This window comes from Pyrgilauda ruficollis, unplaced genomic scaffold (assembly GCF_017590135.1).
Source record: "Pyrgilauda ruficollis isolate IOZ18807 unplaced genomic scaffold, ASM1759013v1 scaffold25, whole genome shotgun sequence".
Taxonomy (NCBI): Eukaryota; Metazoa; Chordata; class Aves; order Passeriformes; family Passeridae; genus Pyrgilauda; species Pyrgilauda ruficollis.
Window position 1 is genome coordinate 1,545,856 of NW_024523822.1, and position 14,235 is coordinate 1,560,090.

The window sequence follows — 14,235 nt, forward strand, 5'->3', positions numbered from 1 at the left end:
CACACATTTATAAAAGGTATTTGTAGTTACAAACCCAATTTGAATCAGAACAGTGAAGACCATGAATGCCAGTGAATAAAAAAACCTCAACATGTCTCAGCAGAAAAATCTATAAGGCCTACGCCAGTTCTCAGGTAATGCTGTGAAAGAATGAAAAATTATTTACAAGAAAGGGATGAAAATGATAAAATAACTCAGTATTTTCAGCCACCCCAAGTAGGAGGCACAAAGAATAGATATTTACTGCAGGAACAGTTTTTTCATTGATGTCAAACAGGCCACTTGTTTTTCCTGTTTTAAATTTTCTGCCATTAAACAGATAGTAGTTTTCTTTCTTTTGGAAAAAAAAAAAAAATCATACTGTAAGTACTGAAAGCTTAGTAAAAGCCAACTTTGCTAAGTCTCTGTCCTGCATGCTTTGTGCCACCTTTTTAGCCAGCAGAAGAAACATATTACACATGTTCTCCAAAGATAATACATAAGCCAATACTCAAGGTAGTTTCACAGACGGAAGCCTGTCATGATTTAGCACCACACCTGGGTTATACAGGGACACATATTTAACTGAAAGGGCCACCACGGCACAAAAAATGACCATGACATGACAGCCTGTCAGTCTTTTGCCCGCTGATGGCACAACCCTTTAACTTTTATTCAGCGTTTACTATTTCCAAGCCTTTTTCCCCCCCTCCTGACAATAATGCAAACGCTACAAAACCAAAAAAGACCATTCCTGCACTAACAAATGTTAAGCTAGCCTGTTTTTAAAAGGATATTTAAGCAAACCTGTCCCTTTAAAAACACCGAACAAAATAGGTTGTCTTGAGTTGCTCATATAAAGAATATCTTTTTCCAATAAAAGGTCGAATACTTGAGAGCACGCTGGAAATGTCTTGGGCGGGGGAGAGAGCAGGGTAGAAGGGCTGGACAAAACAAAAGATCTTATAAATGGAGGCAGAGTACTATTCAGCGTCTGGTTAGAAAAACCACCACCAAGGGCCTCGCAAGGAGAGGCTCTCAGCTCTCACAGCTCCAGACCAGCAGAAGCCAGGAGGCCGCGGGTCCCAACGCCTTCCCGGGGCCCCCCTGCCGGGGAGCAGGAAATCCAGCGCCCGCTCCCGCGCACCTGGAGCGGCCTGCCTCACCTCTGAGTCCGGCGGAGCCGGCTGCCTCGCCGCAGGTGGGGCAGCGTGAAGTTGGAAACGAGCGTCCAAAAACTGGGATCCGACATATCCATTTCTCTTCGTTTGAAAGCTTAATAACTCAGTGCCATAGTACGACGAGGAAGAGGAGGAAGGGACAGCAGCCCTGGGAAAGAGAGCGAGACGGCAGCCAGCCTCCGAGGGGGCGGAAGGAGAGCAGAGACAGCAGCAACCCGAACCGACAGAAACTTTTCCGTGCGGCTGCTCAGCGGGTGCCGCCCCGCCCCGGCCATTGGCGGCCGCGCATAGGCCGCGCCGCTCCGCCCGCCCACCGCGGGTCAGAGCCCCCCGCCCGTGCCCCGCGGGCCGGCCCGGCACAGCACAGCCCCCGCCCGACCCCCACAGAGCCCCCCGCGGGTCGCAGCCGCCCCCCGGCTGCGCTCGGACGGGCTGGGAGCTGTAAGTTAAGGACCAGTGACTGTCGGTGCAGCGCACAGTGTACGTGTGTCACGGCCGGGGCTTCTGCCTCTCCCGGGAGAACTGCCGCTACAGGTACTAAATTACCGTTTGTCACACTGCCACTGCACTCCACGCACTGCCACCTGCCACTCCAGACACCAGGCGTTTGCCATGGAAAGCTGGGACACCAGCCTCCCTCCACTGCCAGCTACCTCTTTTGAGAAAGCTACCCTGAAGCACAGGCTGGCAAGAGAAGGGTACAGAAAGGCTCTGAGTACCTTTCCCATTCGAACAATGACCTAATCCCTCAGGTACTTTGACTCATTTCTTCCCCTTCTTCCTTCGAACTTTCTTCCTTTGCCATTCGCCAGCTGCCTCCCAACTCAGCTAGTTTGCTTTCTTGATTCCCACCACCCAACATTCCACCTTCACTCCTCGTTTTAGCCTCTGCTGACTGCTGTCCTCAGTCTTTTCACACGTAACTACAGCAGCACTCTCCAGCCCTCTCCTCTCTCCCTCTGCAGCTCTGTCCAGACTAGCATTTTTCCTCACATCTCTGCAGTACGCGAGTAAAAGTGTTTCTAAAATTACTACACTACTACCTTGTTCATTCCATAATGTCTTAACTCCAGATGTTGAAAACAGTGATGGTCAGGTATACAAAAAGATACTGTGGATTCAAAAATTAGGGGGTGTATTTTAATGTACTTAAAAATTTCCACTTGCCTTTTTGTTTATCTGAGAGTCACAGAGCAGAGCTGGCAGGGCTCACATGACACTTGGGATGAGACAGCTCTCATTAGACAGCTCTCACTCTACTTAGCACCAAAGGGCTTTAGTAAAAATCCCCAGCAAACACTATTTACTGTCATGACACAGAAGACATCAGGGTAACATTGAACAAACACAAAAGAATATTAAACACTTTTTAAAAGACGTATTAATTTTAGAAGAGACCATTTGCATGTAAGGAGGGAAAACAGCCTCATCTAGGTCTCAGGTCAGATTTTCTTGTATAAGAAATCCTGAAATAGGTGCAGAAGCTGGTACTTGGGCTGATGTCCATTTGTGCCCTACAGGAGGGCACTTCCCAGCATGACTGCTCTTTTTATACCTCTCCATTAGCAGTGAGTATTCACATCTACTGCAGCCAGTAAAAGGAAAACTCTCATCCATTTATTTTCACTTTGAGGCTTGCCTGAGCACACTGAGAATGAAGTTTTAAAGGTTCACATGAGGGCAAGCATGGCTGCCAACACTCCTTCCTTAAAACTGCATAAGAAGGAAACTCTCAAATCTCTACGGAAGTACCAACAAACACCTCCTCCTCCATGGACTCCATAACTTCATCTTCTCTGCTACATACAAGTTTTTTGCTTGCAATCAGTGTGTTTGGAGTGTAGACAATCATGCAACCAGAGAATTACACGTAACTGATGTTGTGAACAGCACTGGCTAGAGATCAAAAACAAAGTATTCCACCTTTCACAAAGGAGACGTTTCAGTGTCCTCACTGCCCTGCAGGTTTTTCCCTCACCTCATTACTCCATTTAGGAGGCAGTTAAGAGTAACAAAAGCAGTTCAGGTTTCATAATTCAGTCAAGCACATCACTTGTGGGGTGATCATGGAACATAAAGTTCAAACTTTATTTCACATTAAGGCAAAAAATTATCAATCTTTTCTGTTCCAAGCCCAGGACTGAAACTGAATTCATGATTTCTTTGTGAAAATCTCTATCACTTCATCAAAATGATGTGAAGTCTCCCTAAAGAAGACATACCCTAACATACCCTAAAAGCTTTTAAAAATTAAGTAAGACTAGCCTATCATAATGTTGGCAAAGACCCACCAAAAAAAAAAAAAAATAAGATTGCTGCTTGCAAGTAGACAAATTCTGATGGAAAAGAAGTTCAATCCTTCTGTGTACAACCAGACATGATTATACCGAAAGCCTTACACAGATTTCACTATCTGAAAAGCTGGCTTTTTGCAAAAGCAGAAAGGTGAAAAAACAGGATAGAAGAAATGATGAATTCTAGGCAACTGTTTCTGTCCACATATAAAGCAACAGAGGGTCATGGTTTTAGGAATAGTGTTCCCCAACTTAGTGCTCGCACTGAGACTCTACAAACCATAGACACTCACTTCCCTCTACCCTCCCCATACCCCTGTGGCAGGATGGAGACAAGAACTGGAGATACAAACCATAAAGACCACAGATTTAGGTAAGAACAATTTACTGGAAAGAAGATTAAAAACTAACAGTAACAGCGCTAATAATAAAAGGGTGTACAAAAAAATAATTATTTGCATCTGAGTTCTCACACCCCTGAGAATACCTGATTACTCCCTCCACCAACCTGAAAGAGATCCTCTCTCCCATCCCCAGAAAGCTACATGAGGTGGACCTTCACGTCCTAGCCATGCCCCCTTCTGGCTACTGCAAAATTTTACACTGGCCAGAACCAGGATACATACCAATCAAAGTGAACACTGTTCACTTCAAACAGTGATGGTCAAATCCCTTGCAACTCAATCTCTACATCCCATACAGACTATTCACAAGCAATACCTTCCCAAATTCCATGACCTGTAGTTCCAAATATAACTTCATCTTGGCTTTCTGTGCACAATTACATGCACACATAGTCCTGCTAATCAGTCTTGTTGTATGTAGCATGGGCTTGAAAGCAAGGAGACTTTAGTAATTATTTTTCTGCAGTGCTTGCTGGACACATGCATATTAAGGCACTACAGAGACTTTGACAAAGGTATAAACATTAAGAGAGGAGCTGTAAGAAGTCCAGCATCATCCCACAACCTTAGACAAATTATATGCTTCATAAAGCAAAGCAGAGGCCTTACCCTTTAAGGGCCGAACATGAAATGGGGTGAAGACTTTTGCAATGCGTGTCAATAAATGACATAGCTTCCAAAGTGGTGCCTGCAGATTGTGACTTTCCATGACAGAAATGCCTGATTTCAAAGCAAAGACCTCAAGGGAGAGTGAGGTTCTGCAAGCTTATTAGTATTACACAGGACATCTAAGAGGACATCTTCTCTCCCAATTTAGTGAGCTGAATCAGCTCAATGAAGGACATCCCAGGACCAGCTCCAATACAAGGGATATGGACAGAATGAAGGTTCAGGCAGAGAGGCAGGTGCAGCAGAACCAGTTCTTTTTCAGCAGCTGTCCCTAAAATTAAAGCATCTTTCACTATCAATACTGATAATGCTGCTTATCCTTTACAAACATGGGGTCAACAGATGTATTTTGTCGTGTTCCATAAGCCACTGCAATTTACTCACCTCTGTCATGTACAACTGGACAAAAAAACCTGACCAATAAATATGACAACATCTTAAAACCCCCAAATTATTAGGAACAGATCTATGTCATATTGATAAATGCATATCAATGCATTTATTGATCAATGAATATGCAATTAGCTATAATTTTCCTGCAACAAAATGTTATTGGCATGTTCAGCAACTTTCCTTTAGTATCCAACTAAAACAGAATTTTGCAATTGTCAAAAATAAATAAAATAGCAACCTGCAAACATGTTCTTAACAGCATTTATTGCTTAAGTTATCCTCTACACAGCCACTTGCGAAACAACAAGCAGCTTGCAACTTCATCTCTTAGAAGATGCTTTACTGCAGAACTTGGGTGATGACTTTTATTTATCACAAAGAGTTACATAAGCTAGCATGTAACAAAACAAGTGATAAGGATCATTAAGTTTTCCCTTTTATATTCACTTGAAGTCAAAAAACATCATGTCACTGAAGTCAGAAAAGGTGCTTAATCTGTCCTTGCTTTGAAGATTACATTTCCAAAAGCATACTTATAAAAAGCATCCTTAGCAAAGTCTTGTTCAACATAGAAAAAAAATTCAAAATGTCAACATTTACTTCAGTAATTAATGCAATAAAAATTCTTCCCCAGTAACTTTTTAATTGTATAACTCTGATTACTGATTTTAAGTACAACCATAAAATGCTACTATGAAGTTGAAAGTGCATGTTTAAAACCACAATGCCATACCAATACTAAATCAATATTTTGCACATAATATTCCAATGCAAAAGTTATCTAATCTACCATCTTCATACTGATGGATAATTACACTAATAAACACTGGAATTTTTCAAAACATATGAAAATCCTGAGAAGTCACTGCCCAAAGACACTACAGAATGCTCAAGTCTCACCAATTTTATAGGACAATGTACACTAAATGCAGGTCACAAGCAACAATACAGACACTAAAGAGTTCCTTAGTGATACTAAGACTAGTAAAATCTCAAAAGCCTGGGCCTCATACTGAAAAGATGAGTAAATTTGTGAACCAGGAAAAAAACCAGGTCACCTTGAGGCACCTTCTCTGTTTTCATGGGCTAGGAAGATTATGAAAAGATCACATCTTTTAACAACAAAGAAATGCTTCTCACTTCATCAACATCTTATAAGAACGATACATTAGAACTGAGCTAACACATCCCTTGAGAGGAGTTTGTTTTGGTTTAGTTGAGTCTCTTTAGTCAGATAATTATTATCCAATGACTAACAAAGGAACTGGTGAAGCTACTCATTCAATTATTGCTATTTTCAAAGTGTCTTGAAATAGCTGGAAGTTATTACAATGGCTGTCATACCATAACGTTCCTTGAAAAGGACAAACAGGATATCAGCTACTACCAGTACTGAGTTCAGGTACAGTAGCTTACTTAGTATGACATGAGACAGTTTGCCCAAAAAGTGTTTCAACTGAGATTTCAAGTCTGGTCAATAACCACCTCAGCTGACTATATATCAAAACATTTGTAAAATATTCCACCTATCTCCTAACAAGATCGTAATAAGTTCACTACCACAACAGAAAAAACTTATGCATAAGGGAAACATTAAAACTCACCTATAGATTTGAAAAAGTAACTGCACATTAAACATTTCTAGTAGATCATACAAGGTTATGTTTTTCATCTAAGACTAGTAAAACTGTTATCAATGAGCTGGAAAAAAATATTATACTCTTTCTAGCAAACAAGACATAAGATGTAAGTGACCACAGGAACAGGTTAATTTATCACTGGATAAAGCAGCTTTATTTGCATTACAGACTTGCTAGCCATCAAGTCATACTGAAGGACAAAACCACCCCCCAGTCATAACATACATACATAATGCAGAATCTCCAAGGCAGGTATCAGGCAAACAATTTAGGTACTATCATAGATAAATAGCTAAATAAGAGTTTTCTGTGTGATGTATAGATAAAAGAATAAATGTCCCTCAGTTTTCCAAGCAGGAAAATCTCTCATGGGAGCAAGGAGATGATATAACTGAGCACTGAGGGGCTCAAATGCAGCTAGTTGTGGCATTTCCCAAAGGCTGCAAAAAAGATATGAGGAGTTCAAGAAAAAAAATTATAATCTGAAATGCAGTGTACAGCTTGAAAACATTTATTTATTTCACTTGGTCACGTCTGTCAGAGAACCTTCATCATTCAGTATGCATTTTCACAGCAGGAAGAGATTTTAATGAGGAATCAAGAGTGTAAGAACAGCAAATTTTATCATGTCCTCCCCTCACATACAAAGTTAGGGGTTCAATCTGCAAGAGTCAGGCAAAAAAGCAGTTTTAAATTCTTTTCTCTTATCCATTATAACACAGGGATTTTCCATCACTGTAAATTCTCTATGTTATATGCCTTTCTAACTAAAAAAATAATCATACCTCAAACAAGCACTAGCGGATGGATAAAAAAGCCCTAAGCAGTAGACAAAGTCTATAGCCTATTTTACAAAGGTTGTCAAACTAAAAGATCTCACTGGTATATTCAGTGCTTAAGATGTACTAATTAATGATCATCACGGCACTTAATTACAATAATTGAACTCTTGCTCCCCCTAGTGGTTGATGTTGATGTTAATTACCATCTAGTGACTGCACAGGATTTTCGCTGGGATGTTCAGTGTAAAAATAAGTTAAAGAAATCACAGTACAAAAAAATATTTTGTGGGTGTACAATATATGTCTGCCAAGCTTCCAAGTTTTCTTAGCTATATTTATAAATACACATAAACACTATTACTATGACCAGTTTTGATGTAATGTGAAAAATATTTTAAAAAAAACCTCCCACTGATCTAGTTTATTATAGCTCATCTAACATAAACACATTTAGGAAAAGCAATGGCCCTAGCATCTCCCTCCATTTCTGAAACGTTCTAAAATTATGCACAATATTTGGAAGTTAAAGATATTGTCAATCATCTGCAGCAGACATCAGAATTCACATCAGGCAACACTATTTTTAATCCAGCATTTTGGTGTCTGTAGTGGAATGAGCCAATCATTCTAACAGCTATGCTGCCTATTTACTCTGGCCTAGAGATTAGCTTCTCTTTCTGAGTTTATTTAGCAAACCAGCTAATGACAAAGTGTAGAAGAACCATCTCCCATTTTTATCACTGAATTTTCATTCATCTTGACAAGCAGAGCAGCATTACTACATTTCTGAAGTGTTGCTTTACGTGGTAAGCAAGTCAGAAAACATCTAATAAAAATGTTGTAATTTTCCAGATACCATGATGCTTGAACCTTGACTTCATTACCACAAATGCCAAGGGGTGGGGAGAGGAACACTATATTAAAAAGTATTAGTATTATTCTGTTGTACTTTGGTTGTTCTTCAAGTACCTTTTTGCCAGCACTTAACAGCATCCCAAGAGGATCACAGCATCTTTTCAAGTGGTTAATTAACCATTTTTGTGGCTGCAGCACCACTGTGTGATGTGAAGGCACCATGTTATCCAACAGATATGTAAAGAGTCATAATGAAGTTTTCCATGGTTCTGGGCACTCACGTGAAACAATCATCACTTAAGACTTATTTCATTGCATTGGTTTAGACCACTCTACACACTTAGATGTTCTCCTTATGTCACACACATCCAGCTGTATTTTACCAAGCATCTTTTTAAGTCAACAGCAATAGCCTACGTGGCAAATGGCATTATTAAGGGTCAAGGTGCAATTCCTAAGTATTTCTTAAGAAAACGTGGATACAATCATTCTTCTAAAACAGTTATGTACTTAGCTATTGCCATCCATTCCAGATCACAGCTGCAGTCAACTAAGCTGTATTTTTTTGAGAAAAAAAATATTTATTAATTCAATTGTAGAAAGTCCTTTTTTTATTTAACTGAGAAGCTTTTTTTTGGTTTTTCCACTGGAAAGTTAGAATTTTGTTTCTGACATTTTGAAATAACATAACATAAATCTGTATAAATCAGACTTAGAGCACACAATCTTTCTTTATCTTTTAAATATGAAAATATTAATAAATGCCTTCTCTTTATTACAGGAAACAGACTACATAAAATAGAGTTTGAAACACATATGTTAAAAAAAATATTGTTCAGCCCTTCTAAGTTTATCTGGTTTTGTTTCATTTTTATAAATTTCTAATTGTGGAAAACACAGTCCAAAACCCACAATCTTCAAAAGGCAGTTAAGTGGAGCATTTTATCCTGCCACCACAACTTTTTGGTTTAAAGAATCCCAAACAATATGCTCCTCTGACAGAAATGCTACCCCTCATACAGAGCCATTTTCTCACGTTCAGCTCTTCCCTGGGACACCCCAGTGCCATGCTCACAGATCTGAGTAACAGACTTCAGGGGTTGTCTAGTTTTAGTGAAACAAACTAGGGGGAAAAATCAAACTCAAGTTTTGTTTGATAGCTTTTAATCCTGATAGGTTTGGGAAAGATGTCATCGTAAGTTGCAACTTTCCTCATTCTTAAAACACCTTTTGGTGTACAGGGGAGGTTTAATGGAGGTCAGCACAACGAAGTTCTCAAGTCTGTCAGTCAAAGCCTAAACAAATGTACTCCTGTGAAATTGAATTGGAAAGCATTTATCCAGTATAAATGCTGACTTCAGTGAGACAGAAGACTACATCTACTGTAATATTTACATACTGAATTTCCTACATGAATCACCCAATCAGCAGGTCTCTGTCAGAGTAAGGACATTACAGGCTCCTCCCCAGAACTGGCAAGCACTCTGTTTACTTCCTGTATTTTAAACACACAATTTTCTTTAAAATAATGGTTTAAATCACAGCAAATAAAAACCAGGTGCTAAGAATTCAGAGCTCTTCAATACATATACATCCAAGCATTTCCTGAGTCTTCCCTGAACCCATCTGGGCTTCATGCTTCAGTTAATCCATGTGATGGATCTGTTGTCAGCAGAACAGTGTGAGATGGAGCACCCCATGCAGTGCAAGCTGGCAAACTGGAACTCAGGTACACAGGAAGTTGAAAGAGAAAACATTATCTTTAAAAGAATATTATGTGGACTGCCCATTAATGCTACCCTTGGTACTTCAATGACCTGAGCACACAGCACGGCAAGTTTATAATATCCTTAAATCACTTTACAGGTCACCCTTAATGCTTTCCTCTTCAAAAGGCTAAATAATAAATAGTCATAGGTGTGCTTCAGCCCACACCTCCAGTCTAAATCTGAATTTCTGAACAACCATAATTACACTCAGCACATACTCTTATGTCTGTGGGGTTTACTAAACAGTTAACTATCAGACACGCAGATGATACGGCTGCCAAACAGACCACTGGAAGCAGTAGAATTAAATGCACAGAAAGAAGGGAACTTTACAGAAACAAAATTAAAAGCAAGCATCTAGAATTGCAAGAGGAGCAAAGATTATTTTACTTAGTTATAAAAACATGGTATAAAATTCTCAAAATTAAGGACAAAATACTAAAAATTATGTCACGGCTCAGGTGCCTCAGGGTCTAAGACCTAGTGCCATCTAGTTATTTAATCTGTTTGAGCTTCAGTTCTGCACTTGTAAAGCAAAGATATTTCTACTTCTTGGGAACGCAGTGAAGATAATTCTAGAAACACCTGCATCAAATGTTCAGATATTTTAAAAAAAGAGGAAAGACAGAAGTAGACAGTAATAGCGATCTTCTTTGGGCTGACCACTCTGCAGATTCAGAGGTACTAAATGATTTCTACAATTCCTGCCTCCCAATAAGCAAAGACCATATATGCATAAATTGAAAGGGATTCAGATGAGTCAAGAAAAGTCTTAAATCTCTCTGATATGCACATCAGGAAAAGTAAGGGAAGACACCATAGTGAGTCACAGAATTTTACCCTCCATTTCCTAAGACAGGCAATCACATTTTGGTTTATTTTTTTTGGACTAAGAGTGCACATCAGCTCTCTCTAACAAGGAAGCTACAGTCAGCGCCTGAATTGTCACCAAGACAGTCAAAACTATGTAAACCAAGAAGCAGAGGATCAGTACAACCCACATTAGCTGTTTTAGGCCTCCAGCATTCTGAAAAACTCCATTATAGTAGAAATGGGGTGATAAACCGTTCAGCTGTCAAAGAACAGTTCAAACCACTAAGTGCCCTATTATTCCATTATAATAATATTATTCCATTATAAATAATTGAATAACAATTGCATCTAAGTTTATGGAAATATTAACATCCTGATACAAAAGAGACTGAGAAGTACTTGCCACTGCAAATATACACTCTTCCTATACCAGCAATAAAAAAACCCCAAACCTATCTCAAAACATTCAATCACCATTCAATCACTCTCCTTTGACCATCTCCAGTCACATCTGGTCATGGTTTACCATGAATTTTAATGAGCCTGAACTATGAAAATGTATATGGTTTGTTTCTTTTAAATCATCATACTCATTTATCTCAGAATTTTGCCTTTTTTTGGTAGAGGGCTTGGATCTTTTAAAAATCATGCGACAATTCAATTCTGCAAAATTTGGTAATAACCATGCTTAATGTTGACAAAGGATTATCTCAGCCTATTCTATATTCTGTGTTGTTCCTCAGCATCCACACTTGCACACTTCTACATACTCATAAGAGGAGCAGATTTCATCAGTTCAGTGGCAGACTGCATGGGGAGAGCCTAAATGTTCTCTTGGCAAAGAAACAGCAGTATGAAGCTGAAGGCGAAGGAGGAACATACCAGGCTGCTCATAACAAAATACTGGATTCAATTGGTAAGTATGTACACCAGCACTTGCCATCAACCCCTTCTCTCAGGTACTACACCAACTTTTAGAAATATTTCTAGGTTTTATCAGCTGGGGAAGTTACACAGCATTTATAGCCTCCCCAAACTCAACAGCATGTGTTCCTATGCACTCGCCAACAATACTACAGCAACCAGTCTACAACTTCTAAAACATTATATGAACGCCTTCCAGTGTTGTGGCTGCACTTCACAGTCCCACAGACATGTCTTTTACAGTGTTTTTGTTGTGTGAAAGTTTAGGCTTGTTTCTGTCACTTTTTTATCAATTTGAAAAATTGCATTCCTAGCCAAGCAGTATCATGTCATCTCCCAAGAACCCCTCTTAGAGCAAGAGGGGTTTGCATCCAAGAACCCCTCTTGGAGCAAACCCTTCTTTCCTCTTTCAAGGTCCATATTTTGGCTGTCAGACACACTAATGGTTTGCTAGGTAACCCTGAAGCTCTAACCTCCCACTGTTTTGCTCTGCTGAACTGTTACTATGCTTGAATTGCTAACTGCAAACCACCTTCTCTTTTCCAGCCCAACCAGTCTTGGTGGTCTCTTTCTGAAGACCGGAATAAGCAGCCTCCATCACTCACGGCATGAACAGAGGGTGTGCCATGATTCTGCTCCATGACAGCAACTTTCTTATTGCTACAAAAAAATTTAACAGGTCTGGGTCATTCCCTCTCAGTCTGTAATATTAAGAAGCAGTTTGCCACAGAGCGTCCTGCAGATTTGAGCATCAGACTACTCTAGGACAAGCTTAGTACATCATTGTGCTTATCAAACCAGATGTGGCAACATACACCCAAGATATACAGAATCACATGAAACTGACATTATTGTCACACCACACAGGTTATGGTTACCACAAACTGACAAACACACTAGTGTGTGAAAGCTGGGTTACCAGGAGATGTTCAAGGTGGGATCATTCCAGCATCAGGTTCCTCAGTGCTTTCTGCTTCCCATCATGATGTTCTAGCCCAGGAGGAGCTTCCAATACTTTCTAAGAAAAGTGGTGTCCTAGCTGTAGGTGGAAACACTTCCTCAGAGATGCTCAGGACTACATTTACTTACAAGAGCCCAGCTATATCTCATCTCATACCAGGGGATGGAGCCTCTGGGGTAGCTGATCAGTCTGTGTCCCCAGACCATGCCGTGAGGTATCCCTCTTCCACAACATCCAGGGAAACTGCTCTGCTGTTACTAGCTATGAGACTATTTGCTGAACAGCTCTTCCAGTAAGGAGCACTGGCCTTCCCTATGCTAACCACTGATGCATCTCATGGATCAAGAACAAACTAGCCACAACTGGCTAGGGAAAGAACTGTAAAGTCTCAAATACAGCAGTTTAGTGACATTCTCCAGTTTTTTACAGCTACAAGGCTTTGCCTTTAGAAACCTACACATGTACTTTCTGAAATGGTTAGCTGCAAACAAGAGTAGAAACAAGATCTCTGAAAAACAAAAGGACTGAGAAGGTTTCTACTTCTGGGGAGCACAGTCTCATGCTTTTTCATTCCTATTTACTACTTTGTTTCTATAACATTCATTTTTAAAAGGTTTTCAGAACTCTGCAGCTGCGAAGCCATCACTTCTATAATACTCAAGAATAAGCAATTACCAAAGCAAGACACACTAAGGGATCACCAACGTTCAGTGCAAAGCAATTCAGCCAGCACAGCAGTGGAAACAAGTTGTTTCATGTACAACAGAAATAGAAGGCCACTGCAGGGACAGCAGTATGTTTCCAATATACACCTCCTTCTTCGGCATTCCTCACTTAAAATCTTTGAGAGTCTCAAAGCATTTCCTCTGCTGGAGCTGTGTGTTGTAGGGAAAGCTGATGCACAGAGCGCTGGTTTCAGTTCTGCATCTATTTTTATCAAGGTGCAATAAAATGATGCAGATGCAACATAATGCTGCAGCATTGGCACTGAGCAAGGTCGAGAATTTCCATCTCAAGAATATAGCTGCAGGATTTTTTTCTCTGGCATCTCACACAAGGACCAGCTGAAATTTGTCACTGTATTGCAAAAAGACTGCAGGATTTGTGATTTTGGGTGGAATTACCTCAGGAAATATTTCTGCTGAAAGTCAACCACTGACATCCCTATCACAAAATTTTCAAAGAAAAATATAGGACACTTGACAGGTTAACCTAGCAATTTCTCCATATCTGAAAGAACTGATTGGCAACAGATTACAGACAGTCACATTTTGGACAGTAAGTGGACCTTGAATTAAAGATGTACTAAATGCATTCTTATCAAATCAGATTAAGTTAATTTTGAAGCCACACTACAAGAGTTTGAATTGTACATGCAGGCTGAGAGCAGCTGAGGCTGAGAGCAGCACATTTCAGTCATTACCAACAAATACGTTACCTGACAGGCAAAGCGAAGACGTCAACAGGAACAGCCACACAGCGACTTATGATGGCTGCTAGCAGGTAACTTGCCTGTACATGGAACTCTCTAGTATGACAGCGTAAGAAGAGAGCAGACTGTCCATCTTCCA

The 14,235-nt window shown here is 40.1% G+C and overlaps 1 protein-coding gene across 2 annotated transcripts in view; it reads right to left on the minus strand.

The window, feature by feature from the left end:
- MAST4 (microtubule associated serine/threonine kinase family member 4) overlaps positions 1–14,235 on the minus strand; it is a 279,014-nt gene that overhangs the window by 103,961 nt on the left and 160,818 nt on the right. The window contains exon 1 of one of the 2 annotated variants that reach the window (XM_041470925.1): positions 1,146–1,542. The exons of the other annotated variant lie outside the window; for it this stretch is intronic. Coding sequence (XP_041326859.1) covers positions 1,146–1,237 — 92 coding nt within the window. The 5' untranslated portion in view covers positions 1,238–1,542. Of the gene's footprint in view, positions 1–1,145; positions 1,543–14,235 lie in introns of those variants that run through there. 2 annotated transcript variants of the gene reach the window in all.